Source organism: Ranitomeya imitator, chromosome 3 (assembly GCF_032444005.1).
Source record: "Ranitomeya imitator isolate aRanImi1 chromosome 3, aRanImi1.pri, whole genome shotgun sequence".
Lineage (NCBI taxonomy): Eukaryota > Metazoa > Chordata > Amphibia > Anura > Dendrobatidae > Ranitomeya > Ranitomeya imitator.
In genome coordinates this window covers 321,538,442-321,564,082 of record NC_091284.1, presented here as the reverse complement: position 1 = coordinate 321,564,082, position 25,641 = coordinate 321,538,442, and the positions used below count along the sequence as shown (strand labels likewise).

At 45.4% G+C, this 25,641-nt stretch overlaps 1 protein-coding gene across 1 annotated transcript in view; it reads left to right on the top strand.

The window, feature by feature from the left end:
• DNAJC8 (DnaJ heat shock protein family (Hsp40) member C8) overlaps positions 1 to 25,641 on the top strand; it is a 143,371-nt gene that overhangs the window by 16,155 nt on the left and 101,575 nt on the right. The window contains exons 2-3 of the mRNA XM_069756649.1: positions 1,213 to 1,314; positions 21,096 to 21,152. Coding sequence (XP_069612750.1) covers positions 1,213 to 1,314; positions 21,096 to 21,152 — 159 coding nt within the window. The remainder of the gene's footprint in view (positions 1 to 1,212; positions 1,315 to 21,095; positions 21,153 to 25,641) is intronic.

Sequence of the window (25,641 nt, the reverse complement as noted above, 5' to 3'; positions counted from 1 at the left end):
TTCTTGCGGATTTCTTGCAGAAAATGTCCGGAATTCTCAGGAATTTTCTGCGAGAAATCCTGAATGTGTGCACATAGCCTAAGAATACAAATGATATGGATAAGTATTGGGTAAAATAATAGCACAGCTGATACTTTACAACTAACAGAAAGGTATACAGGATGATGCAACTTCTATATAACTGCATCCAGTAGGTCACTGATCATAGGTTTCCTAAATACTAGCTGCCATACAGTAAATCACATTCTGTACAACACTATATTACAAGAACAGAAGTAACAATCTTACCGGATAAAATTAACCAGGATGTCAAGTAAATAGATGATTCCAGCACAGCACATAAGCATGTGTGTCCCAGGGGGTACACAGAAAAGTAATGGAGTCTCTCCCAGCATACCTTGGTACAATCCCACAATGCAACAGTCTAATTCTAACTAAAACACAGGTTATAAATTTAACCACCACTAGATGGTGCTATAACACAGCAAAATCAAAACACTGATACGAACCACACTGTCCTTATTAGAATGGACAGAACACCATGCATACCTTATTCTATGTTGCTCCTTGACTGAAAAATCGCCATTTTAACTCATGCAAATGAGGCTTAGGTGCTGTGGTAGGATCAAGCCTCTGCCTCCTTGGCTCTGTTCCCTGCTCAGAACCGCCTTCCTCTGCCTGACAGACGGCTCCCTGACTGTAGTCGAGCCAATTAGCAGTCAGTCATGCAAAGGAAGGTGGAGTTTGGCGGGGAATAAGGCTGGGGAGGCAGAGGCTTGGGAAGTGTTGTTGACACTCCCAGACCACTTTGCTAATTTGCATATGCTACGGTTTTTTTTATTTTTTGTGGTTAGAACACTTGAGGCTGGCACCCAATCAGCGCTGGCGTCACTGTCCCCGCCTTCTGTTGAATTGAACATGAAGACGAAGTCTGGGCTGCCACTGATCCCCGACCTCCTCTTCATGTTCGATTCATACGGAGGCGGTGACAGTGACGCCAGCTCTGATTGGGTGCCAGGTTCAAGTATCATAATAACTGCACAGGAGCCCCGGGATCACCAGTGCCGACACAGGACGGGAGTATAAGCTTTTTTACTTTATCGGGGCCAAGTGGTGGAGTATGAGAAGGGGTTCTCCAAGAAGTAGATAATTTCTTTAAGGTGAAATACAGTATATTTAATTTTTGCTTTTTCTCTTTCTTTGCGTGCACAGGTAAAGCAAATTGAAAAACGAGACTCTGTGCTTACATCAAAGCAGCAAATTGAGAGACTAACACGGCCTGGATCCTCATATTTCAACTTGAATCCCTTTGAGGTAAGCCTAATCTAGTACACATTGTTAATAAACCCTTTCTTATTAGATTTGGATAGATTGAAGCAGATATTAGATTGGGATAGATTGAAGTAGACTAGCTAACCAACCAAGTTTCTAATCTAGTGGGGAAATAAAAAAGGAGCGTTTATGCTTTTTATTAGCCTTAGGCTGTGTGCACACGTTGCGGATTTGATTGCAGATCCGCAGCCTTTTCGCAGAACGTCCCTCCTGACCGCACCACCAGGAGGTTGTCCTTCATATCTTTGATAGGGACAGGAAACACAGAAGAGGTTAAATAGCCCCTCTCCACCTCCACCCCTCAGTGTTTTTCCTGTCCCTATCAGGGACAGGCGCAGGAGAGGAGCACATACTTGAGACGTGCGAAGATTTTATTTACCTGGAAGGCTCAGGCTCCTACAGCGGGGTTGGAGCAGTGGGCAAGGGGTAAGCCCACGATACCGCGAGAGGTCCCTCAGCGGTCAGTAGAGCAGGCGCTCCCGACATCGGCCACATTCCTCCGAGGACCCTGGGCCGCAACTGCTGCGCGGGGCCCTCCGGGCGGACGTCCGCGGTGCTTGATCCGGCGATGCGGTGTGCCACTGCAGGTGGCTGGGAAGCTGCCGCTTGCCAGGTCGGTGTTTCCCTCCTGTACTGCTCCATGACACCGGAAGTCGCGCGGTGACGACTTCCGGGGGCGGTGCAGAGGATTACAGGCCGGCTGACGTTCCTGGAAGGGGCGCGGTTACTACAGAGGATCCAGTAACACAGCGTGCATTCCATGGGGCGATTGCGCTGTCAGAGCAAGCAAGGATCCAAATGAGCAGCAGCTGTGATCGGAAGGAGGACGAATCAGATGTCTTGAAGCCGGGTAAGACAGACTACTTAAGACAGACAGCTGACAGCACACACTGACCCAGTAAGATGGAGAGTGCTAGTCGTCCTGACGTGCAGTCCGAATTTCCCTTGGATCACGTGAGTGAGCTACAATAGCATCTTCCTAGCCAGGCTACATACAGATAGGACCTTCCTTTCCATATTTTCTAGGATAAGAAAACGACTAAACGGTCAAAAGGAAATCTAATAAGTGCCCATTATGCACCACAAGACTTCCAGACGCATACGACAAGAAGTTGTGCGAATCATGCATCGCCAAACTGCTCAAACAGGAGCAATCGTCCTTACTGGACAATATACGCACCATGATCAGAGAAGAGGTTCAGGCTACTATAGCTACTACTGAACCGCCCCAAGTTCCCTCCCCTAAAAGACCTAGATGGAGCATGGATCCGAGCTCTGGGGAAGGAGAAATTTCAGGCTACTCTGATCTAGACTCAGCGGAAGGTGAAGCCTCCTTTGCACTTCTTTCCGGTGATCGGAAGAGATATTTTCTTCCGAAGACACGGACACCCTGTTACAGGCAGTCCGAAACACCATGAAGGTGGAAGAATCGACAGAGCCAATGACAGTCCAAGACGAGATGTTTGGAGGACTAAGGGCCCGAAGAGACAGGGTCTTCCCCATGAATAATCACATATCAGCAATGATATTAGAAGAATGGGAAGATGTGGGGAAAAAACTTATAATCCCGAAGGACTTTAAATTCCGACTTCCCTTTAATCCTGAGGATACTTGGACGTCGGAAACGGTTCCGAAAATTGACATACCAGTAGTCAGTGTCAAAGAAAACAGCCATCCCATTTGAAGATTCCTCAGACCTTAAGGAACCGATGGACAGAAGAGCGGAGGACCTCCTTAAAAAATCATGGGAATCTTCAGCAGCAATTATGAAAGCTAATGTAGCTGCGACCTCAGTAGCAAGGTCAATGTGTATCTGGCTTGAGGAGTTGGAAACCCAAATAAAAAATAGAACTCCCCGAGAGGAAATTTTAAAATCCTTACCACTATTTAATATGGCAACAGATTTCATGGCAGATGCCTCGGCGGAGTCAGTCCATTTTGCAGCCTGGGGCAATGCATTATCTAATGCCGCAAGGCGTGCGGTATGGTTAAGATCATGGTCAGGAGACACTCAATCTAACAATAAACTTTGTTAAATCCCATTTTCTGGTCTCCATGTATTTGGCCCAGTATTGCATGATTTAATGGACAAAGCATCTGATAAGAAGGGCTTTCCAGAACAGAAACAAAAGAAAGTGCCAGTTTTTCGCAGGCCCCGATTTAATCCAAGGCAGGATTATAGTGGCAAGGGCAAAACCGGAAGATGGAGCTACCCTAAAGGAGGCAGAGGTAGAGGCTCCTTTTGCGACCGATGGACCAGGTCAGGTAAACAATGACAGCAAGCGCATTGAAGGAAGACTTCAACGGTTCATAGAAGGATGGCAGAATATTACCCAAAACCGTTGGATACTCCAAACAGTCTCTCAAGGATACAGAATAAAATTTACTCAGATACCCCCCCGAGAAGATATTGTCTGACCCGCAGCCAATCTCCCGAGGTCCATCAGAGACTCTTAGAAGACATACAAGAACTTATACGAGTAGAAGCCAGTTCCTGCACCCCTGTCGGAACAACTCCAGGGCCACTATTCCAGTCTCTTTTCTATAAAAAAGCCAGGAGGCAAGTACCGGACCATAATAAACTTAAAACCACTGAACCAGTGGGTCCTTTACAAATGCTTCAAAATGGAGACCATCAGATCTGTCATACCATTAATAAAGAAAGATTCAGTAATGTGTACAATAGATCTAAAAAGTGTATATTATCGTGTGCCCATTCATCCCCCTACACCAGAAATACCTCAGGTTTGCTATAAAAGACCGAGGGAAGATTCTTCATTTCCAATTCCAATGTCTGCCATTATGACTCTTATCAGCTCCAGGAATCTTTACAAAACTCATGGCAGAAGCGATGGCCTTTCTACTGACAAAAAATATCCTTATAGTGCCGTATTTGGACGACCTGTTGTTGGTGGCAGACTCAAGGCGGCAGATGGAACAGTGTCTAAAAGACACTGTGGCTTCTAGAAACCCTGGGATGGATAATAAACCTGAAAAAGTCGAGTCTAGAAGCAGAAATCAGGAAAACCTTCTTGGGGACATGGCCCTCATGGATACGAAACAACTCATCAAATTTCCGAGAATTCTGAGCAGTCTGGGAAGCGCTGAGCAGGTCTCAGCAACAGCTCAACAACCTTCATGTCAGAATATTCTCCGACAATTCAACTACAGTCTCCTTCATCCTACATCAAGGAGGTCCGAGACATCGTCATCTTCAAGACCTAACAGACATAATATTCTCCTTGGCAGAAGTCAACGTAAGATCCTTGACGGCGGTACATTTAAAAGGCGAAAGGAACCAAGTAGCAGATTTTCTCAGCAGGAAGAAAATCGAACCCACAGAGTGGGTCATTAAGAAGTCTTTTTACATCTTACCGATGCCTGGGGTTTCCCAGAGATAGATTTATTCGCTTCAAGGATAAAGTAAAAAACAAGACGCTTCTTTTCGCTGAATCCAGGAGACAACCCGACAGCAGTGTACGCCTTAGCCCAGGATTGGGATATGAAACTGGCATATGCCTTCCCTCCACTGCCCTTAATTCCGAGAGTTCTACAAAAGATTCAAGAGAGTCAGACGATCGTTATTCTAATAGTGCCATACTGGCCCAGGAGGAGCTGGTTCCCAGTACTGAAACGGATGGCGTTAGAAGATCCAATTCTTCTACCACTACAACGAAATCTCCTGACACAGGGCCCTCTTGTTCATCACAATCTAGAGTTCCTACGGCTTTCAGCCTGGATCCTGATAAAGAAATTCTAAAATCGAAAGGCCTCTGAGTCAGTCATATCTACCTTACAAATGAGTAGAAAGACAGTCACTTCAGCCATATATCTTAAAGTCTGGAAGAAATTCTGTTCATATTGTACAGGCCCAATACCCCTTAAACAAGAACCTGATATTCCTCAAATCTTAGATTTATTCAGTCGCCATGACAGCACTAACGAGAGAGGGGATCCGCCCTTCAGCGACAGGAAACCTACAGACATAAAAGGGCAGCACCTCTCTCTCCCGCTTCAGTTGGTTTCCTGTCCCTGACGGGACCCTGCAGACATACCTTAAGAAGAAAGGTGAAGATAGATGACTGTGCCCAGACCCGGCAAACCGGTTCAGGAGGCGGGAGCTCCCCTTCCTCGGTGTTGATCGGAGTCCTGCAGGTGTCACACCACAGAGGGCTGTGGGGGTAGGCAGCAGCAGGAAAAAGTAGCCTTCAGGGGGAGTGCTGACTTTGGGTGTCCCATCGCCGCAGGTACAGGTGCATATAATGTGGGAGGCCCTATCCTCCGGGACTATGCGGTAGCGTTCTCTTCCGGCCGGAACCGGGTGTGTAGCGCGGGTGTGGTGGCGCGGTCGGCGTTCTTGGCACAGCAGGGCGCGTTGTGAATGACGCACAGGAAAGAGGCGGGCCCTGGTGAGCGTCTGCTGGCGAGGATCGATGACGCGCGGCGCATGCGCAGTTGAGGCCGCGGCTGTAAATATGGCGGCGCCCTGTAGAGCGCCTACATTGCACCTTAGTTATATATGTTTTTTTGTGCTTCAATTTCATATAAATTATAAAACCTTTTTTGCTACTTTGACCTAATGTGAGATCGACAGCGCCATTGCATTTTTGCAAAATTTATATTTATATTAGCACTGTTGCACTTTTGTTGCACAGTTATACTAAAAAAAATCTTTTTTCGCACAAATTCATTAGCACTATTGCAAAAAATTTTGTTTGTATTGGTACACCACATATAGTAAAAGTTGGATTATTCAATTTTTTATTTTTTATATTTTATATATTTTTTATTGTGGTTGTTACACTTTATTGTATATGGTACCTTTTTATATATGTTTTGATTTTAGCTGCATTTTTGCACAATAATTTTCGTAATTTTTACTTTTTTTGTTGCACTAGGCACTTTCTTGAGTGGCGTTGATATAGTTATAAAATAATTCCCTTTATTATTGGTGAATTTCATTTTTTATTTTTTATGAATAGTGCTGGGACATATCACATTTGAGTGTAGGTTATTATTTTCTTTAATATATTATTTGGGTGTCTAATATTATTATTTGTGCTCCTATTAGCTATATTTTGTGTATATATTATTTTATTATACTTTGTATTACTTTCAATAAATATTTTTTTTAATATTGTCTTTTTTGCACTTTTTTTATTTGGGAGGATTCAGATCAAAAGTGTGCAGTATTCCGTGTGAGGGGGCGCATTTGTTTGGGTCAGTTCTAGATGAACTATTGGAGGGAGCAGGTGATAGTAAGAAATGTTTCCCTTACTTAGAGAGACCCTCCTACAGACGGGGTACTAATAGAAGATGGTTCGACCGTACAAGAACTAATAGAGAAAGGTCCAGATATGACACCAATAGGAAGAAGGGTAGAGGTTATATGTTCAACTCCTTTCGGGACAACAGAAAGCCACAATGACTGCTGGACCGGGTGGGAGGCAGGCTTTTGGCCTTCTATCCGGCTTGACAAAATATTTCCAGTAGCCCATGGGTCCTAAATATTATTGAATCAGGACTAAAGTTTGTTTTTCAGAAAATTCCTCAGGATAAATTTCTGTTAAAGGGAACCTGTCACCCCGTTTTTTTCATTATGAGCTAAAAATAGCGTTCAGTAGGGCCTGAGCTGTGCTTTACAATAGTGCCTTTATTATCCCCTGATTCCCCACCTTTGCTGCCAAAATACCTTAGTAAACTTGCCGTTTTCGGCTGTCAATCACCCCGGTCCGGTCCGATGGGCGTTGCCAAATCGCTGTTTCTCCCCCCGTTCCTCGGCGTGTCAGATATAACTCGATCTGTGAATAGCACAGATCGCGCTCATTTTTTGCAGTTGCGCAGTGCATTAGGCACTAGTGCATGCGCAGTATGTATTGCCCAACTGTTGGCAAAGTATACAATACATCATTGCGCATGCGCGGTTTTCCACTGTAACCTGTGTGCCCCGGAAGTCTGGATATGCAAATTGTGTTGTCCTGGACGCCGGTAAACTTTTATTCATCCAGAACTGCTAGCGTACGTTTTGTAACAAAATCGCCTATCTATCTATCTCTCTATCTCTTGACAGCTATCTATCTCATTCTATCTATGGTATTCCTTCTAACTTTCTTATTCCATCTTTCTATGTATTTATCTATCTCATCTATCTAAGAGCAGATTACATACAACATACACCCTACAACATACACCCTGCGACATACACCCTACAACATACACACTGTGACATACACCCTGCAATATACGACTTGCAACCTACCACATGTGACATGCAACATACTACATGTGACATGCAATATACCACATGCAACATACCACATGCGACATGCAAAACACAACATGTTATATGAAACATGCAGCAACATGCGGCATGCAACATGCGACAACATGCAACATGCAACAACATGCTACGACATGCGGCAACATGCGACGAAATGCAACATGCAACGACATGCTATATGCGGCGACATGCAACATGCGGCACCATGCAACATGCGACGACATGCTACAACATGCAACAGCATGCTACAACATGCGACATGCGACAGCATGCTACAACATGCGACACGCGACAGCATGCTACAACATGCGACAACATGGAACACGCGACGACATGCGACAACATGGAACACGCGACGACATGCGACAACATGTGACATGCAACATGCGACAACATGCAACAAGCTACGTGCGACGACATGCGAAATGTGACATGCAACATGCGACAACATGCAACAAGCTACATGCGACATGCAACATGCGACGACATGCGACATGCAACGCGCAACATGCGACATGCAACGTGCGATGACATGCAACATGCATCATGCAACAACATCGGACAGCATGCGACAACATGTGACATGCACCATACAACATGCAACATACACCATACAACACATATATACAATACATACATATAGACATACAGTACATATAACAGAGTACATACTCACCATCACTTGTCACTTTGATCGCCGAAGCCAGTGTCATCTGTAAAAAAATATTACTAAGGGTGCTGTCATGGGCCTCCGAAAAATGCGGCTACCGGTAAGTAGCTTAATGCTTTATTCGGACTCCCATGACAGCACCACAAGAGATTTACAGAGATGTAAGCCATTTTAGGGAGGGACCACAGCCTGCAGCACCCTTAACCCGAAGGTGAGATCTGAGGAACGAGGGCCCTGCTCGCAAGTTTACAATCTGAGGAAAAGGGGAGACACAAAAGGTGGATGGTACAGTGCCTTGCGAGAGTATTCAGCCCCCTGGAACGTGTCAACCTTTTCCCACATATCATACTTCAAACATAAATATACCAAATGTAAATTTTTGGTGAGGAATCAACTAGTGGAACACAATTGTGAAGTTGAACGAAATTTATTGGTTATTTAAAATTTTTGTGGAAATTCAAAAACTGAAAAGTGGGGCGTGCAATATTATTCAGCCCCTTTAACTTAATACTTTGTTGCGCCACCTTTTGTTGCGATTACAGCTGCAAGTCGCTTGGGGTATGTCTCTATCAGTTTTTTACATCGAGAGACTGAAAGTCTTGCCCATTCTTCATTGGCAAACAGCTGTAGCTCATTGAGGTTTGATGGAGATCGTTTGTGAACAGCAGTTTTCAACTCTTTCCACAGATTCTCGATTGGATTGAGGTCTGGACTTTGACTTGGCCATTCTAACACCTGGATACGTTTATTTGTGAACCATTCCATTGTAGATTTTGCTTTATGTTTGGGATCATTGTCTTGTTGGAAGCCAAATCTTCGTCCCAGTCTCAGATCTTTTGTAGACTCCAACAGGTTTTCTTCAACAATGGTCCTGTATTTGGCTCCATTCACCTTCCCATCAATTTTAACCATCTTCCCTGCCCCTGCTGAAGAAAAGCAGGCCCAAACCATGATGCTGTCACCACCATGTTTGACAGTGGGGATGGTGTGTTCAGGGTGATGAGCTGTGTTGCCTTTACGCCAAACATATCATTTGGCATTGTTGCCAAAAAATTTGATTTTGGGTTCAACTGACCAGTGCACCTTCTTCCACATGCTTGTTGTGTCTCCCAGGTGGCTTGTTGCAAACTTTAAACACTTTTTATGGATATTTTTGAGAAATGGCTTTCTTCTTGCCACTCTTCCATAAAGGCCAGATTTGTGCAGTGTACCACTGATTGTTGTCCTATGGACAGACTGTCCCACCTCAGGTGTAGATCTCTGCAGTTCATCCAGAGTGATCATGGGCCTCTTGGCTGCATCTCTGACCAGTCTTCTCCTTGTTTGAGATGAAAGTTTAGAGGGATGGCCGGGTCTTGGTAGATTTGCAGTGGTATGATACTCCTTCTATTTCAATATGATCACTTGCACAGTGCTCTTTGGCATGTTTAAAGTTTTGGAAATCATTTTGTATCCAAATCTGGATTTAAACTTATCCACAACAGCATCATGGACCTGCCTGTTGTGTTCCTTGGTCTTCATGATGCTCTCTGTGCTTCAAACAGAACCCTGAGACTATCACAGACAGGTGCATTTATACGGAGACTTGATTACACAAAGGTATCATAATTAGGCATTTAGGACAACATTGGATCATTCAGAGACTTCTGGAGTGAGTTTGTTGCACTGAAAGTAAAGGGGCCGAATAATATTGCACGCCCCACTTTTCAGTTTTTGAATTTCTACAAAAATTTAAAATAACCAATAAGTTTGTTCAACTTCACAACTGTGTTCCACTTGTTGATTCTTCACCAAAAATTTACACTTGGTATCTTTATGTTTGAAGCATGATATGTGGGAAAAGGTTGAAAAGTTCCAGGGAGCCAAATACTTTCGCAAGTGTCAAACAGAAATCAGTCCCAGGAGCGCTGAAGGAAACTCAGCCAACATATGTCGTTTGCCACAACGCGTTTCGACGGTAAACACCGTCTTCTTCAGGTGGGAGATAAACTCTCACCTGAAGAAGACGGTGTTTACCGTCGAAACGCGTTGTGGCAAACGACATATGTTGTCTGAGTTTCCCTCAGCGCTCCTGGGACTGATTTCTGTTTGACACGCACTCTTATCCTCCTTTGGAGGTATTCAGCTGGAGCTGCGGTGGTGCTCGACAACTCCCTTTTATCTCCCCTTCCCTGTGTCGATTCCTCTGCGCTCTCCTCTGACTGCTTTCACTTATCTTGCTTCTTCAAATACTTTCGCAAGGCACTGTGACAATTGGTTTCGTTGTTCGGACCAGCCAAAGTGTAAGAATCGGGTGTTCATGTAAAGCTGCATGAACCGGTTATCAGCCTAAGTATGTAATGATGCATAAAGCATGTGAGAACATGATACGAGGAACCTGGTTGCGGTAAAAATTTTGAATGGGCAACACAGGGATAGTTAGGTCAATGTGTTAAGGCGGTAGGCCAGTCTGAACAAATGCATTTTTAGGGCACGCTTAAAACTGTGGGGATTGGGGATTAATCGAATTAACCTGGGTACTGCATTCCAAAGAATTGGCGCAGCACGTGAAAAGTCGTGGAGACAGGAGTGGGAGGTTCTGATTATTGAGATCTTAACCTCAGCTCATTAGCAGAACGGAGATCACGGGTAGGGTGGTAGACTGAGACCATGGAGGAGATGTAGGGTGGTGCTGAGCCATGGAGTGCTTTATGGATGAGGGTAATAGTTTTGTACTGAATTCTGGAGTGGATGGGTAACCTGTGTAATGACTGGCACAAGGTAGAGACATCGGTATAACGATTGGTGAGGAATATGATCCTGGCTGCAGCATTCAGGATAGATTGGAGAGGGAAGAGTTTGGTAAGAGGGAGGCCGATTAGTAGAGAGTTACAATAGTCCAGACGAGAATGAATAAGGGAAACAGTGAGAGTTTTTGCAGAGTCGAAAGTAAGAAAAGGACGAATTCTAGAAATGTTTTTCAGGTGCAGATAACAAGATCGAGCCAATGATCGGATGTGGGGGTGAATGAAAGCTCGGAATCAAGTATGACCCCAAAACAGCGGGCATGTTGCTTGGAAGTAATGGTGCTTTCCTTTGTAGATATGGGCGATAGAAAAAAAGGCGTATTTCGGGCCCAATCAATGATAGAAAAATGATGGACACATATTCGGAATGTGATTTAATATAGCTTCACAACGGGGCCTCTTGCTGGAGTCTGGCAACAAGAGAACCAGAGAAATGGATTTCTCCTAAACAGAGTGGATTAGCTAGACCGACTTTAGATTCTTTAGGAAGCTAATTTTAATATAAGATGAATGGTGGGTGTGCCGTTACTCTGCTAGATTCTGAAGCCAAGTTCTGAGAATTATAGGTATCGCTAACAAATCTGTAACTCTGAGGAAAGGGGGGGGGGGAGGGTAACTCAACCCCCTTTAGTGATGTCACAAGCCTGCAAGTATAAGTCACTGCACTCATCCCTGCCTTCATTCTTGCCTGGGTCCTCACTGCAGCAGGACTCCCTGATGAACTGGGATATATGGCTCCGCCTACCAGCATGGTTAGCTGAAATGATCTAAGCAAATGTTAGTTTTATCTTCCTTTTAATTCCTGTTTTTTTTTTTTTTTTAATAATCGCTGTACATACTTTAAATTGTCTCATATTTTAAAATCTTTATATACCTTTTGTAAAACACTGCCTAATCTTTTTGGAGTTAAAGTTATAATATTTACTAGCTTTGTTTTCCTTGCTCTAAACGTACCTTAAGTCCTCTGAAGTTAATTACGCTACTAGATTGGGTTGGCTCAAACCCCTATCTGGGAGAAATCTGAGCTCGTGGCAGCGAAGTGTGTTCTGGGCTAGGTGGGTACAGCTGGCAGCAACAGAATGGGGTTTTATAAGCTATTGTCTGACTGCGGCCTGAGCATTTAGAATTCCTCGCTGCAGCGTGCCTGCTAGCCATTCCACAGTGAAGCGGCCTGTCCAGCGACTAATTATCCCAGGCGTAGTTCCCTGACTGACCTGAGGGTAAGGGGAGCGCCGGTGAGCTGCAAGTTCCGAAGCGGAACTGGAAAGCGGGATATACATAAATCCCTGCAGTTCGTGACATATTGTAGCAGCAGTGGGATAAGTAAAATAAGCCCCTGCGTTAAATTGATAGGTCAGTAGCCTTGTTTGTGTTTTCACCACATTCTAGCAGTGGAGGGATAACTAAGATAAGCCCCCCTGCACATGTGATTGCCGTGTGCTGGCCAAAGGTCACCTCCGATTCGTGACATCAGGCATAGGCACATTAGTAGAAGAAGAAAACACAAGGAGTTCAGTTTTTGACAGGTTCGGTTTCAGATAGAGGGAGCACATGATGTTAGAGACAGCGGTAAGACCGTCACTAGTATTACCCAAATCTACTGATTGTCCAATAGTGGCGGTATACAAATAGAAGAGGAGGGGGCCTAGAACCGATCTTTGTGGAACCCCAACAGTAAGGGGTAGGTGAGAGGAGGAAGAACCAGGAAAAGATACAGTGAAGGAGCGGTCAGAGAGATAGGAGGAGAACCAGGAGAGAAAGGTGTCCTTGAGGCCGATGGAGTGTAGCATAGTGCGGAGGAGCTGATGATCCACAGTGTCGAATGCTGCAGGGAGTAGTGACCATTAGATTTAGCTGTTAGTAGATCATTAGAGACTTTCACCCCTTCATGACCCAGCCTATTTTGACTTAAATGACCTGGCCATTTTTTGCAATTCTGACCAGTGTCCCTTTATGAGGTAATAACTCAGAAACTCTTCAACGGACCCTAGCAATTCTGAGATTTTTTTTTCGTGACATATTGGGCTTCATGTTAGTAGTAAATTTAGGTCGATAATTTTTGCGTTTATTTGTTAAAAAATCAGAAATTTGGCAAAAATTTTGAAAATTTCAGTTTTCAAATCTTGAATTTAAAATTCTGTGAAGCCAGAGAGTTAAGTGACACAATATAGTTAATAAATAACATTTCCCACATGTCTACTTTACAGCAGCACAATTTTGGAAACAAAAAATTTTTTTTGTTAGGAAGTTATAAGGGTTAAAATTTTACCAGCGATTTCTCATTTTTACAACAAAATTTACAAAACCATTTATTTTAGGGACCACCTCACATTTGAAGTCACTTTGAGGGGTCTGTATGGCTGAAAATACCCAAAAGTGACACCATTCTAAAAACTGCACCCCTCGAGGTACTCAAAACCACATTCAAGAAGTTTATTAACCCTTCAGGTGTTTCACAGCAACAGAAGCAACATGGAAGGAAAAATTAACATTTAACTTTTTAGTCACAAAAATGATCTTTTCCCGTCTCCCATGACAGCACACATGAGAGAGGGGATCCGCCCAGTCAGGACAGGAAACCTACTGAAATAAAAGGGCCGTACCTCTCCCTCGCTTCAGTTGGGTTTCCTGTCCTGATGGGAACCCTAGTGCTGAAATCACGGCGGTTTTGAAGACTCACCCACTCCTGTCCCGGCACTGGAAGAACAGGCAGGATGCCTGTATGCCAGCCTTCAGGTTGTGGAAGCGCCGTTCGCAGGTCCTGGGGCCTTTGCGCACGTGCGGGCGTTAGGCAGCGCAGTCTGGAGTCCTGTGGCTCTTCTGCGGCTGCCACGCCGCTCTCTGCCCCCTCTGCTGCTGCCTTCGGCCCTGGCCTAGCTTCCGGGTGCGCGGCAGGAGTTGCGCGCAGGGCACGCTGGGAATGAGCGTGCCTGCGTGACGTCACTGCTGCACGCCGGATCCAAGATGGCGGCGCCCATACACAACGCTGCCGAATCTCAGGGACCTTCTGGCGGTCTCCTGGTGGGCGCAGAGGTGGGGGAGGAGCAATGTTTTTACCGGATGAGGCGGTGAGCAGTGTGGATCACCCTTGAAAAGGGGGTGAGTCCACAGGAAGAGCGCTCAATCTACAGAGCTCCGCTATGTAGGATTGTATGGAGCAGCGCTCACATCAGTCATCACCACAGCAGCAGCAGCAGCAGCAAGAGATCTTACCAGGTGCCATGTCTGCTCACCAGCATACTAGGAGGAGAAGCGGCAGTCGTCCGGATCGAAAGTCGCAGGACTCCTCAGCTTCTAGGAGGGACGTTATCCGTACTCCAGATCAGCCTCAAAATCCGGTACCCTTGAGTGTCAGCGGTGTTGTGAATTCTGCTCTTGGGCTCCCTCCGGTGGTTATGAGTGGTAGTGCTACTGTCTTTGGATCACAGCATTTATCAGGTGTGTTCACTTTTTGCAATTTGGACTCAGCTATTTAGTCCTGCTTGATCCTTTAGTCAGTGCCAGTTGTCCATTGTTTTTGGAGGATTCACATCCCTTTTTGGTCTTTCCTGTTTGCTGTGCTTTTCATCAAAGATAAGTCCTCTTCTGTGTTCTCTGGCTCCTCTTCAGATAGCGATGTTGGGGGGCCGACCATGCTTCCTAACTGAGAATACAGATAAACTGGTAAAATCTGTAAGGGCTACAATGGGCCTTAAGGATGAGAGAGTCCAGATCGGTAGAGGACATTATGTTTGGCGGTTTGGAGGAGAAGAGGAAGTGTACCTTCCCAGTAAATACTAAAGTTAAGACCCTTATAGAAAGAGTGGAAGAAGCCTGAGAAGTCTGGTAGTCTTCCCTCAGCTTCTAAGAGACAATATCCTTTTGAGGAAAAGGATTCAGAAATATGGGATAAAGCCCCTAAAATTGATGGTGCGGTGGCTAGGTCATCTAAAAGGTCATCCCTACCCTTGGATGATTCAGGCGTCCTAAGAGACCCTTTAGATAAAAAAGCGGATGCTTTTTTAAAACATACCTGGGAAGCAGCCGCAGGAGGTCTAAAACCGGCAATAGCTGGAACATGTTGCCCGCTCCCTTATTGTTTGGCTGCAACAAATCGAGGATCAGCTGAAATCTAAAGTGCCGAGAGAAGAGGTCCTAGCCAATATAGTAATGGCACAAGGGGCGGCAGCCTTTATAGCGGATTCCTCAGCAGACTCTGTAAGGCTAGCAGCTAGGGCAGCGGGATTGTCTAACGCGGCAAGACGTGCCTTGTGGTTAAAGGGGTGCCCAGGGGACTTACCCTCAAAAAATAGACTCTGTTCCATTCCGTGTGACGGTAAATTCCTCTTTGGTCAAAAGCTGGAGGACATTTTAGAAAAAGCAGGCGACAAGAAAAAAGGTTTTCCTCGCTTTCCAGTGGATATCAGAAGGCATTATTTTCGGAGAGGAAGATTCAATAGAGGTCGCCCTCCGGGAGATAGAAGGAACTGGGACTATAGAGATAGAAAAGGATCTGGGTACATGTTTAAGGGCCCCTCCACATCCACGAAAAAGCCCTCCCAATGACGCCAAGCCAGAAGTAGGGGGAAGACTCTCTTTCTTTCTTCACGCCTGGTTAAGTATTTCCCCCAGTCATTGGGCGTTAAATGTTGTCAGCGAAGGACTAAAAATAAAATTTATTCATCCACCTCGACAGACTTTTGTGTTGACACCACGCAGAAAACTTCCAGAGGAACATCTAGCTCTGGAAACAAAGGTATTGGGGCTAGTTCTAAAAAAGGTCCTAGTAGAGGTTCCAAGGGAAGAAAAGGGAGAAGGGTTTTATTCCCCTCTCTTTTTGATACGAAAACCAGATGGCTCACTAAGGACTAATGTCAATTTAAGAAAACTCAATCGATCAGTAATTACTCCTTCAAAATGGAGTCGGTAAGCTCAGCGATAAAGATGCTTTTCCCGGACTGCTTCATGGCAGCTATAGACTTAAAAGCCACTTACTACCATGTCCCAATTCATCGGGACTATCAAAAATTTCTGAGGGTAGCAGTGTTTGTCCAAGGGCAACTCAAACACTACCAGTACGCTGCCCTTCCATTTGGTCTATCGATAGCGCCAAGAATATTTACAAAATTAATGTCAGAGGTCATGTCCTTCCTCCGTTCCCGGGACATAGTCATCGTTCCGTACCTAGACGACTGCCTTGTAATAGGCAGATCAGTGGATCACTGTCTTGCACAAATAGAAGAAGTGACTACGACCCTAGCAGTGTTAGGTTGGGAAATAAATGTCGCCAAATCGAGGTTAACACCAGAGAAAGTTCAGTCCTTCCTGGGGTTGGTTCTGGACTCCACGCGTCAACTCTGTCTCCTGCCGGAGAACAAAATATCCAAGATACAAAATCTTGTGGAACTGGCGATACATCAGCCTGTAATGACACTAAGAAAGGCGATGTCCCTGCTAGGGTCACTAACATCCTGTATTCCCACTGTAAATTGGGCACAGTTTCACCTGAGGCAATTACAGTGGGAGGTCCTGTCAACACAAAGGTTGTTAGAAGGGCGTTTGGAGGGAAAAATTCACCTCTCGATACGCGTCAGAGATTCCCTAGTCTGGTGGTCAGTAAGGGATCACTTGAGCTGAGCTCAGGGGTTCAGTGGCTAACTCCGATAGAAGACGTAATCACAACGGACGCGAGTGGTACAGGATGGGGTGCACATCTAGGGACCCTTTCCATACAGGGATCCTGGTCCCATACAGAAAAACATCAGACATCCAATATAAAAGAGTTATGGGCTGTAGAAAGGGCAGTAAGACATTTCCTTCCAATCCTTCAGGGTTGTCATACCAGAGTGATGTCCGACAATTACGCGGTAGTAGCCTATATCAATCATCAGCGGGGAACAAGGTCCCTTTCACTCATGAGGGCAACATCGGTGCTTCTTCAGTTAGCAGAATCTCACCTTCTGTCCCTTACAGCTTTGCACATAAAGGGGGTCGAAAACACGAAGGCGGACTACTTAAGTCGCAAAAAGCTAAGACAGGGAGAATGGTCGCTGAATCCCAGGGTGTTCCATCAAATAGTGCAGGCCTGGGGTGAGCCGGTAATAGACTTGTTTGCCACGCTTCACAACAGGAAGGTGGAGAGGTTCTGCTCGTTAGACCCGAGGGGGAACCCGGTTGCAGTAGATGCCCTCCGAATACCGTGGGAATTCAGCCTCGCTTACGTGTTTCCACCAATAGCATTAATTCCGGTAGTGGTAAGGAAGATCAGGATGTGGTAAGGAAGATTCCGGTAGTGGTAAGGAGGATCAGGATTTTGGCCGAAGAGACCATGGTTTTCTCTTCTAAGGCAAATGTCAGTAACCGATCCATGGATCCTACCGGAGGTTTCGGACCTGCTTACCCAGGGTCCAGTATGCCACTCTCAAGTGAAGGGCTTCCATCTGGCAGCCTGGAATTTGAGAGGGCATTACTAAGCCGACAGGGATTCTCGTCAGGGCTAATCTCCACCCTGTTTGAGAAGTAGGAAGCCGATTACATCAAGAATTTATGGTAGTACATGGAAGAGGTTTCTTGAGTTTTTAGGACAACCTTTGTCAGACGAGGCTCCTGTGGGTGCTATTTTAGAGTTTCTGCAAGCAGGCTTACAGCTGGGATTGGCTACTAATACGCTTAAAGTTCAGGTGTCAGCATTAGGAGCTTTATATCATTGTAATCTAGCCTCCAACAAGTGGGTAGCCCGTTTCATTAAATCATGCAGTAGGTCTAGACCTGTTGTAATTCAGAAAATTCCTCCCTGGGATTTAAATCTGGTGTTAGATGCCCTAACTAAAAGTCCCTTTGAGCCTTTGCAAGAGTTATCGATAAAATTTCTCACTCTAAAAACAGTGCTATTGGTAGCTTTGACATCCACACGTAGAGTGAGTGACTTACAAGCCCTGTCCGTTTGTCCTCCATACACTCAGATATATGATGACAGGGTGATTCTAAAACCAGATCCGGCTTATGTACCTAAAGTAGTTCTTAAATTTCATTGAAATCAGGAGATTGTTTTACCCTCATTTTGTGTAAATCCTAAAAATCCAGGCGAGGAGAGGTTTCACACTCTTGATGTAAGAAGATCTATGTTACAGTACATATCCGTAACTAGTCAGTGGAGGAAAGATCAGTCTCTATTTGTAGCGTTCCAGGGTAGCAGGAAAGGTCATGGGGTGTCCAAAAGTACTATTGTCAGATGGATTAGGGAGGCCATTAGCTTATTCTATGCTGCATGTGGCGTTCCGATCGCTGATGGCATCAAGGCTCACTCCACCAGGTCCGTGGCTACTTCCTGGGCTGAAAAAGCAGAGGTATCGATTGATCAGATATGTAAGGCCGCTACCTGGTCCTCACCGTCTACCTTCTTTAAACACTACCGACTGAATTTATCTTCCTCTACTGATCTTACCTTTGGTAGAAGGGTGCTGCAAGCGGTGGTCCCTCCCTAAGGTGTTCCTTTCTCCAAAAATCTCTCGTGTGCTATCATGGGAGACGGGAAAACACCAAGGTTACTTACTGGTAGCCGGTTTTTCCGTAGCCCATGACAGCACCTGTATATTCCCTCCCTTTTTTCACCCTTTGGTGTGCACTTTTAGTTGGGTGTTTTTTATTATTATTATAATGTGGTGGTAGATTACCATGTGAACTAACCAAGGGGGCCTCTCATGCTCTGAAATCCAACTGAAGCGAGGGAGAGGTACCGCCCTTTTATTTCAGTAGGTTTCCTGTCCAGACTGGACGGATCCCCTCTCTCATGTGTGCTGTCATGGGCTCCGGAAAAACCGGCTACCAGTAAGTAACCTTGGGTAAAAGGAGAAAGTGGACCCCGAGAGTTGTTATCCAATTTGTCCTGAGTACGCTGAAACCCTGTATGTTGGGGGAACCACTATTTGGGCGCACGGCAGGGCTCGGAAAGGAAGGAGCGGACACCATGTAGCGTTGGGAGAGCCCCTGTGTGCCTAAAGATTGGAGCTCCCCCCACAAGTGACCCCATTTTGGAAACTAGACCCCCCCAAGGAACTTATCTAGATGCATAGTGAGCACTTTAAACCCCCAGGTGCTTCACAAATTGATCCGTAAAAACTAAAAAGTACTTTTTTTTCACAAAAATTTTCTGTTAGCCTCAAAGCCTCAATTTTTTCATTTACACATGGGCAACAGGATAAAATGGATCCTAAAATTTGTTGGGCAATTTCTCCTGAGTGCACCTATACCGTGAGGGCAGCACGGTGGCGCAGTGGTTAGCACTGCAGCCGTGCAGCGCTGGAGTCCTGGGTTCGAATCCCACCAAGGACAACATCTGCAAAGAGTTTGTATGTTCTCTCCGTGTTTGCGTGGGTTTCCTCCGGGCACTCCGGTTTCCTCCCACATTCCAAAGACATACTGATAGGGAATTTAGATTGTGAGCCCCATTGGGGACAGCCATGATAATGAGTGTAAAGCGCTGCGGAATATGTTAGCGCTATTTAAAAATAAAGATTATTATTATTATTGCCAGTGACACAGTAAATCTATACATAGTCCACTGCACACACACACACAGCAGATTTGGTTTGAGATAGGTTTACATGGTACTGTACAACGCATGGAAAACTGCTGCGAATCCGCAGCGGCCAATCTGCTGCGGATCCGCAGCCAATTCTGCACCGTGTGCACATACCCTAATTCCAACCCTAACCCCAATTCCAACCCCAATTCCAACCCTAATTCTAACCCTAGTGGAAAAATAAAAATAAATATATATTCTTTATTTTATAATGTTCCCTACCTGTGGGGGTGATATTTACTATTTTTTTTTTTTAATTTTGATCACTGTGATAGGACCTATCACAGTGATCAAAATGTACCTCGGGAACTAATGAATCTGCCAGACCGATTCGGCGGGCGCACTATGCATGCGCCCGCCATTTTGGAAGACCGCCGGGACTCGGGAGGTACAGGGGGGTGGGATCGGACAACTGGGGGGTGGAGGACGGGGGGGGGGGGGGGGGCGGGGGGGCCGAGGACAGGACGGAGGGGAGAGGAGGGCTGACGGCGGCAGATTACCACTGTCAGTCGGTGGCAGGGGTGGATCGGGGTCTCCAGCCATGGCCGATGTTATTGCAGCATCAGCCGTGGCTGTATTGTAATATTTTACTGGTTTCATTGGTGAAATATTACAAATTATTCTGATGGGCTGTTTCACTTTCAACAGCCAATCCCCCCTGGTCTGAAGTACCACTCCCCCTGTCCCTGCAGGTCGGGTGAAATTTGAGTTAACCCTTTCACCCGATCTGCAGGAACGCCATCATTCTGTGACGCAGCATATGCATCACAGGTCGGATTGGCACCGACTTACGACGCATACGCTGTGTCACAAGTCGGGAAGGGGTTAATGAGGGCTGTTTCAGTAGTGTGTAAAGAGCGGAAACCAGATTGTAGAGGGTCTAGAAGAGAGTTATCTGAGAGATAGTGAATAAGACAGGAGAATAAGACAGGAGTGGATCACGCGTTCCAGGAGTTTAGAGATGAAGGGAAGATTAGAGACATGTCTATAGTTAGCGGCACAGTTTTGAACGAGGGATGGTTTTTTAAGTAATGGATGTATGATGGCATGCTTAAATGAGGAGGGAAAGATATCGGAAGAGAGAGAGGTTGAATATTTTTCTTAGGTGAGCGGTGACAGCAAGGGAAAGGGACTGGAGGAGATGTGACGGAATGGGGTCACTGGTGCAAGTGGTCGGGCAAGCAGATGCAAGGAGCCTGATTACTACTTCTGTGACAGGTTCAAAGTCAGAGAGTGAGCTAGCTGCAGTGGGGGAGGGAGGACAGTGCATGGTATGAGGAGTTTGGGAGAATTAGCATTACCCTGAGCATTACCGCAAACCACTATTTACACTGCTGACACGCTGTCCTGACCTTAGCAGCTACACACTCATTTTGTATGTTATGTTTTTTGTTCATTTTTATTAGCCTAATGGCTAAATGGATAAATTGCATTGCCCCTAAATTTAATAGTGTTCTCATTTTGTAGGTATTACAGATTGATCCAGAAGTGACAGATGATGAAATAAAAAAGAGATTCCGGCAGGTAAGCCATATATTTGTATCATTGTTTTTTTTTTTTTTTTTTCTTGTTTTTTTTTTTTTTTACTAACCACGTGACCTAAATGAACTTGTTTGAAAGGGCCTTAACCTCTTACCTACATATGTCTTACTGGTATGTCCAATGTTGTGTCCCTTACTTTTATGTGGCCTCGCCAATCTCCGCTCCACCAATGACTGTTAACCTGATCGGTCGATCTGTGACAGCAGCAATTAATGTGCACCAGCAGGGGGTGCTTCATTCTATGCTCCCGTTGACATACCCATGTCACAATTGTGAGGCACTGATAGTTTGTCATGACAGCCGGGGGTCTGCTGAAGCCCCCATGCCCGTCATGATGGTACTCCTGTGAAAGGCAGCCTGTACCTGTGGTATTTCTATGTCTAGGAGAAGCCACTAACAAATACAGTAAAGAGTGTGTGTGAAAAAATAAGTTTGTCACCCCACTTTCCCCCGTAAAATAAAGAAATAACCCCCCTCGCCCCAAAAGCCACATATTTGGCATAGTTGCATTCATAAAAGTCCAATCTATTAAAATCTAAAATAAATTAACACAATCAATAAACTGCATAATGAGAAAACAATTCCCACCTTCCAGTAGATCATATGTTAAAATGCGTGATGAGTGAAGTCATTTAAAACAACAACTCATCCCTCAAAAAACAAGCCCTCATATGGTGATGTGGATGGAACAATAAAAAAGTTATGGCTTTTGGAAGAAGGGGAGGAAAAAAAACACAGAAAATCGCCCTGTCTGGAAGGGGTTAGTAACTAGCCATTTTTTTGCCAGTTTGTGCTTCATTTTGCATTACAGCAGACATAATTTTAACATACGATCTATATATTTTTTCCGGCCGCTGTGCTCACAGCCAGAGCAGAGAAGCAGAGCGCCGGGGACAGACAGCGGTAGGTAAGTATGTAGTGTTTTTTTTTTTTTTACTTTAACGATGGTAACCAGGGTAAACATTGGGTTACTAAGCGCGGCCCTGCGCTTAGTAACCCGATGTTTACCCTGGTTACCAGGGGACTTCGGGATCGTTGGTCGCTGGAGAGCTGTCTGTGTGACAGCTCTCCAGCGACCAAACAGCGACGCTGCAGCGATCCGGATCGTCGTCGGTATCGCTGCAGCGTCGCTTAGTGTGACGGTACCTTTATACTTGGTTAACCTCATGCTGCCCCAACCCCCCTACTTACAATGTATGAAACTGAAAGTGAAAATGTGTTGCAAATTCTTAGTAGTAAAGCTCCTCCTCTAGACTAGATGTTTGGTGTGCGTCTTCCAAGCATCTCACAGCTGCTACTCAGAAGAGGAAGACTGTGATAAGTGGTCTGATTACTTATATGATGGTGAGAAACTGAATAAGCACGATGTTAATATTTGACAACAGTATATTTATTGTTACGAATTGGCCATTTATGAAGGAGTCGAACCTGATAAAATCCAAAAGTCTGAGTCGCAACTGTGGCTCCACAGCCCTGGTTAGCATGTGGAATTGGTCAGATCACGGAATAAATAGTGACTGCAAAGCTCAAAAATGTAGATTCTATTTTTTAATATCTCCTCTCCGATGCAGAGATATTGTCTTATAAATTTTAGATTCTAATTTGTGCTATAATCGAGGGGACGTTAACAGAGATCGTTCACAGGGTGGGTCATAAGCAAGAGGTGTCATGCAGGGAAAGAACATCACGCCCCAAGAGGTCAGAACAGGCTTTCTGCTGTGAGACCTGTAATGACAGAGTCCTCCCCTCTTTCCATATGTCGCTGTTGGCATCTACAGGCAATCCCCCTATTACCATGTAGATAAGTTCTGCAAGGCCTCTTTCACACATCCGTGTCTCTGGTACGTGTGGTGACAGTTTTCACACGTAATGGGTACTTTGACATATGGAGACACTGACACACGTAGACCCATTCAAATGAATGGGTCTGTGCACATATCTGTGTTTTCACACAGATCATGTGTCCGTGTGCCCCACACATAGTGATTTCTGTTTTTTACCGTCAGCACGGACGGCAAAACGTCCCGCACACGGAGAACACACATTGATGTCATCGACATCGGGGAAGAAGCGCTACAGTAAGCGCTGTTCCCTAGCGGCAGGTGCTGAAGACTGCTCTCATCCTTGTCCCCTGCTCTGCCGGCGATCGGCGAAAGCAGAAGAGAATGATGAGAGTTATATTTAAAGTCCGAATGATGACAGCAGGTGGGATTTTTGGGACTATCACTCCCATCATCCGACACCTGCTGCCGCTAATAACAGTGACAGCAGGAGCAGATGATCGGGGTATTCCTCAGCTACCACCTGCGATATAACTAAATTAATGATTGGAAAACCGACATGGGTTCCCCCTATTTTCTTTAACCAACCAGGCAAAACTCACAGCTGGGGGCTGCAACCCTCAGCTGTCAGCTTCAGCAAGGTTGGTTATCAACAATAGAAGGGTCCCCACTCTGTTTTTTTAATTATTTAAATAATTTTAAAAAATTGCGTGGGGTCCCCTCCATTTTTGACAACCAGCCTTGCTAAAGCTCACAGCTTGGGACTAGTATTCTCAGGCTGGTAAGGGGCCATTGATATTGGGCCCCCCCAGCCTAAAAACAGCAGCATGCAGCTGCCCAGAAAATGCGCATCCTGCGCCAGTTTTGACACTTTGCCCTGCTCTTCCCACTTGCCCTGTAGCAGTGGCAAGTGGGGTTCACTTTTGTGGGGTTGATGTCACATTTGTATTGTCAGGTGACATCAAGCCCACGGCTTAGTAATGGAGAGGTGTCTATAAGACACCTCTCCATTACTAATCCTATAATTATATGGTAAATAAAGACACCGCAAGAATAAAGCCCTTTAATTGAAAAAATGACAGACTCCTTCAATATTCTCAAATAAACCATACTTACGACCTCGCCTAATTCCACTGAAGCCCTCGATCTCCTGTAATAAAAATAAAATAAAAAAAACAATATACCATACCTGTACGTTGTCCTGTCCCACACCGTAATCCATGTCTGGGGGCTATGAATAGTTTTCAACCTGGACGGTGGCAAGATGCGACCATCCAGGCTGAGAACCACTGGTGAATGAGCTGCTGCGAGGGCAGCCTCAGTGACGTCACTGAGGCTGTGTTCCCAGCCAGCCTGAACTGCGGTGATCTCAGGACCATGGGAAAAAGTCAGTGATGAGGTAACCGCAGTTCAAGGTCAGTGTCTTCACAGCAGTTCACCGTGAGATGGGGGGACTTCAATCCCACAAATATGAACCCCACTTGCCACTGCTACAGGGCAAGTGGGAAGAACCGGGCTGAGCGCCAGAATTGGCGCATCAAATAGATGCGCCTTTTCTGGGCAGCTGCAGGCTGCTGTTTTTATGCTGGGGGGGTCCTATATTAATGGCCCGTTACTAGCCTGAGAATACCAGCCCCCAGCTGTGAGCTTTAGAAAGGCTGGTTGCCAAAAATGGGGGGGACCCCACGCCTTTTTTTAAAATTATTATTTAAATAATTAAAAATAAGGTGTGGTGACACCTCTATTCTTGATAACAAACCTTGCTGAAGCTGACAGCTGAGGGTTGCAGTCCCCAGCTGTGAGATTTGCCTGGTTAGTTAAAGAAAATAGGGGGGAACCCACGCCAGGTTTTTCATTCATTTTATTATATCGCAGGTGGCAGGTGAGGAATACCCCGATCATCCACTCCTGCTATCGCTGTTATTAGTGGCCACAGGTGTCGGATGATGGGAGTAATAGTCCCAAAAGTCCCCACCTGACTTTAATATAACTATCATCATTCTCTTCTGCTCGTGCCAAACCCCGGCAGAGCAGGGGAGAATGATGAGAGCCGTCTTCAGCACCCACCGCCGGGGAACGCTTACTGTAGCACTTCTTCCCCGATGGCCATCTGTGGGGTACTGGTGCAGCACACGGTTGCCACACGTATTTCACACACTGACACGGTTATCTCCGGTACCTGTTTTTCCGGTACTGGAAATAAACGGATTTGTGAAACCGGCCTAAGTTTGTAAATAACTTAAATTTTTTATGCAAATTGAAACAGGGCCATCAAACAAAACAAACTAATCCTTATTGTTGTTCTCTCGGGGCATCCAGTATCTTCATGGTACCATAGCGTGCTGCATTTCTGTCCTCTTCAGATCCCCGAAACAGTAGCCACTGATGTCCTGTTTAAGGCCAGGGATGCCTGTTTTGGGCGCTGGGCTTGCTGCACTCTCTTCCTTTCAATGTGCAGTCTCTTGCTGGGTCGTTGCTTCTCATTTAGAGCTGGTGATATAGCTCATTGTCTCTGCGCTTTCAGAGAAATACAGTGTGGAAAAAAGTATTTAGTCAGCCACCAATTGTGCAAGTTCTCCCACTTAAAAAGATGAGAGAGGCCTGTAATTCACATCATAGGTAGACCACAACTATGAGAGTCAAAATTAGAAAACAAATCCAGAAAATCACCTTGTCTGAATTGGCATGAT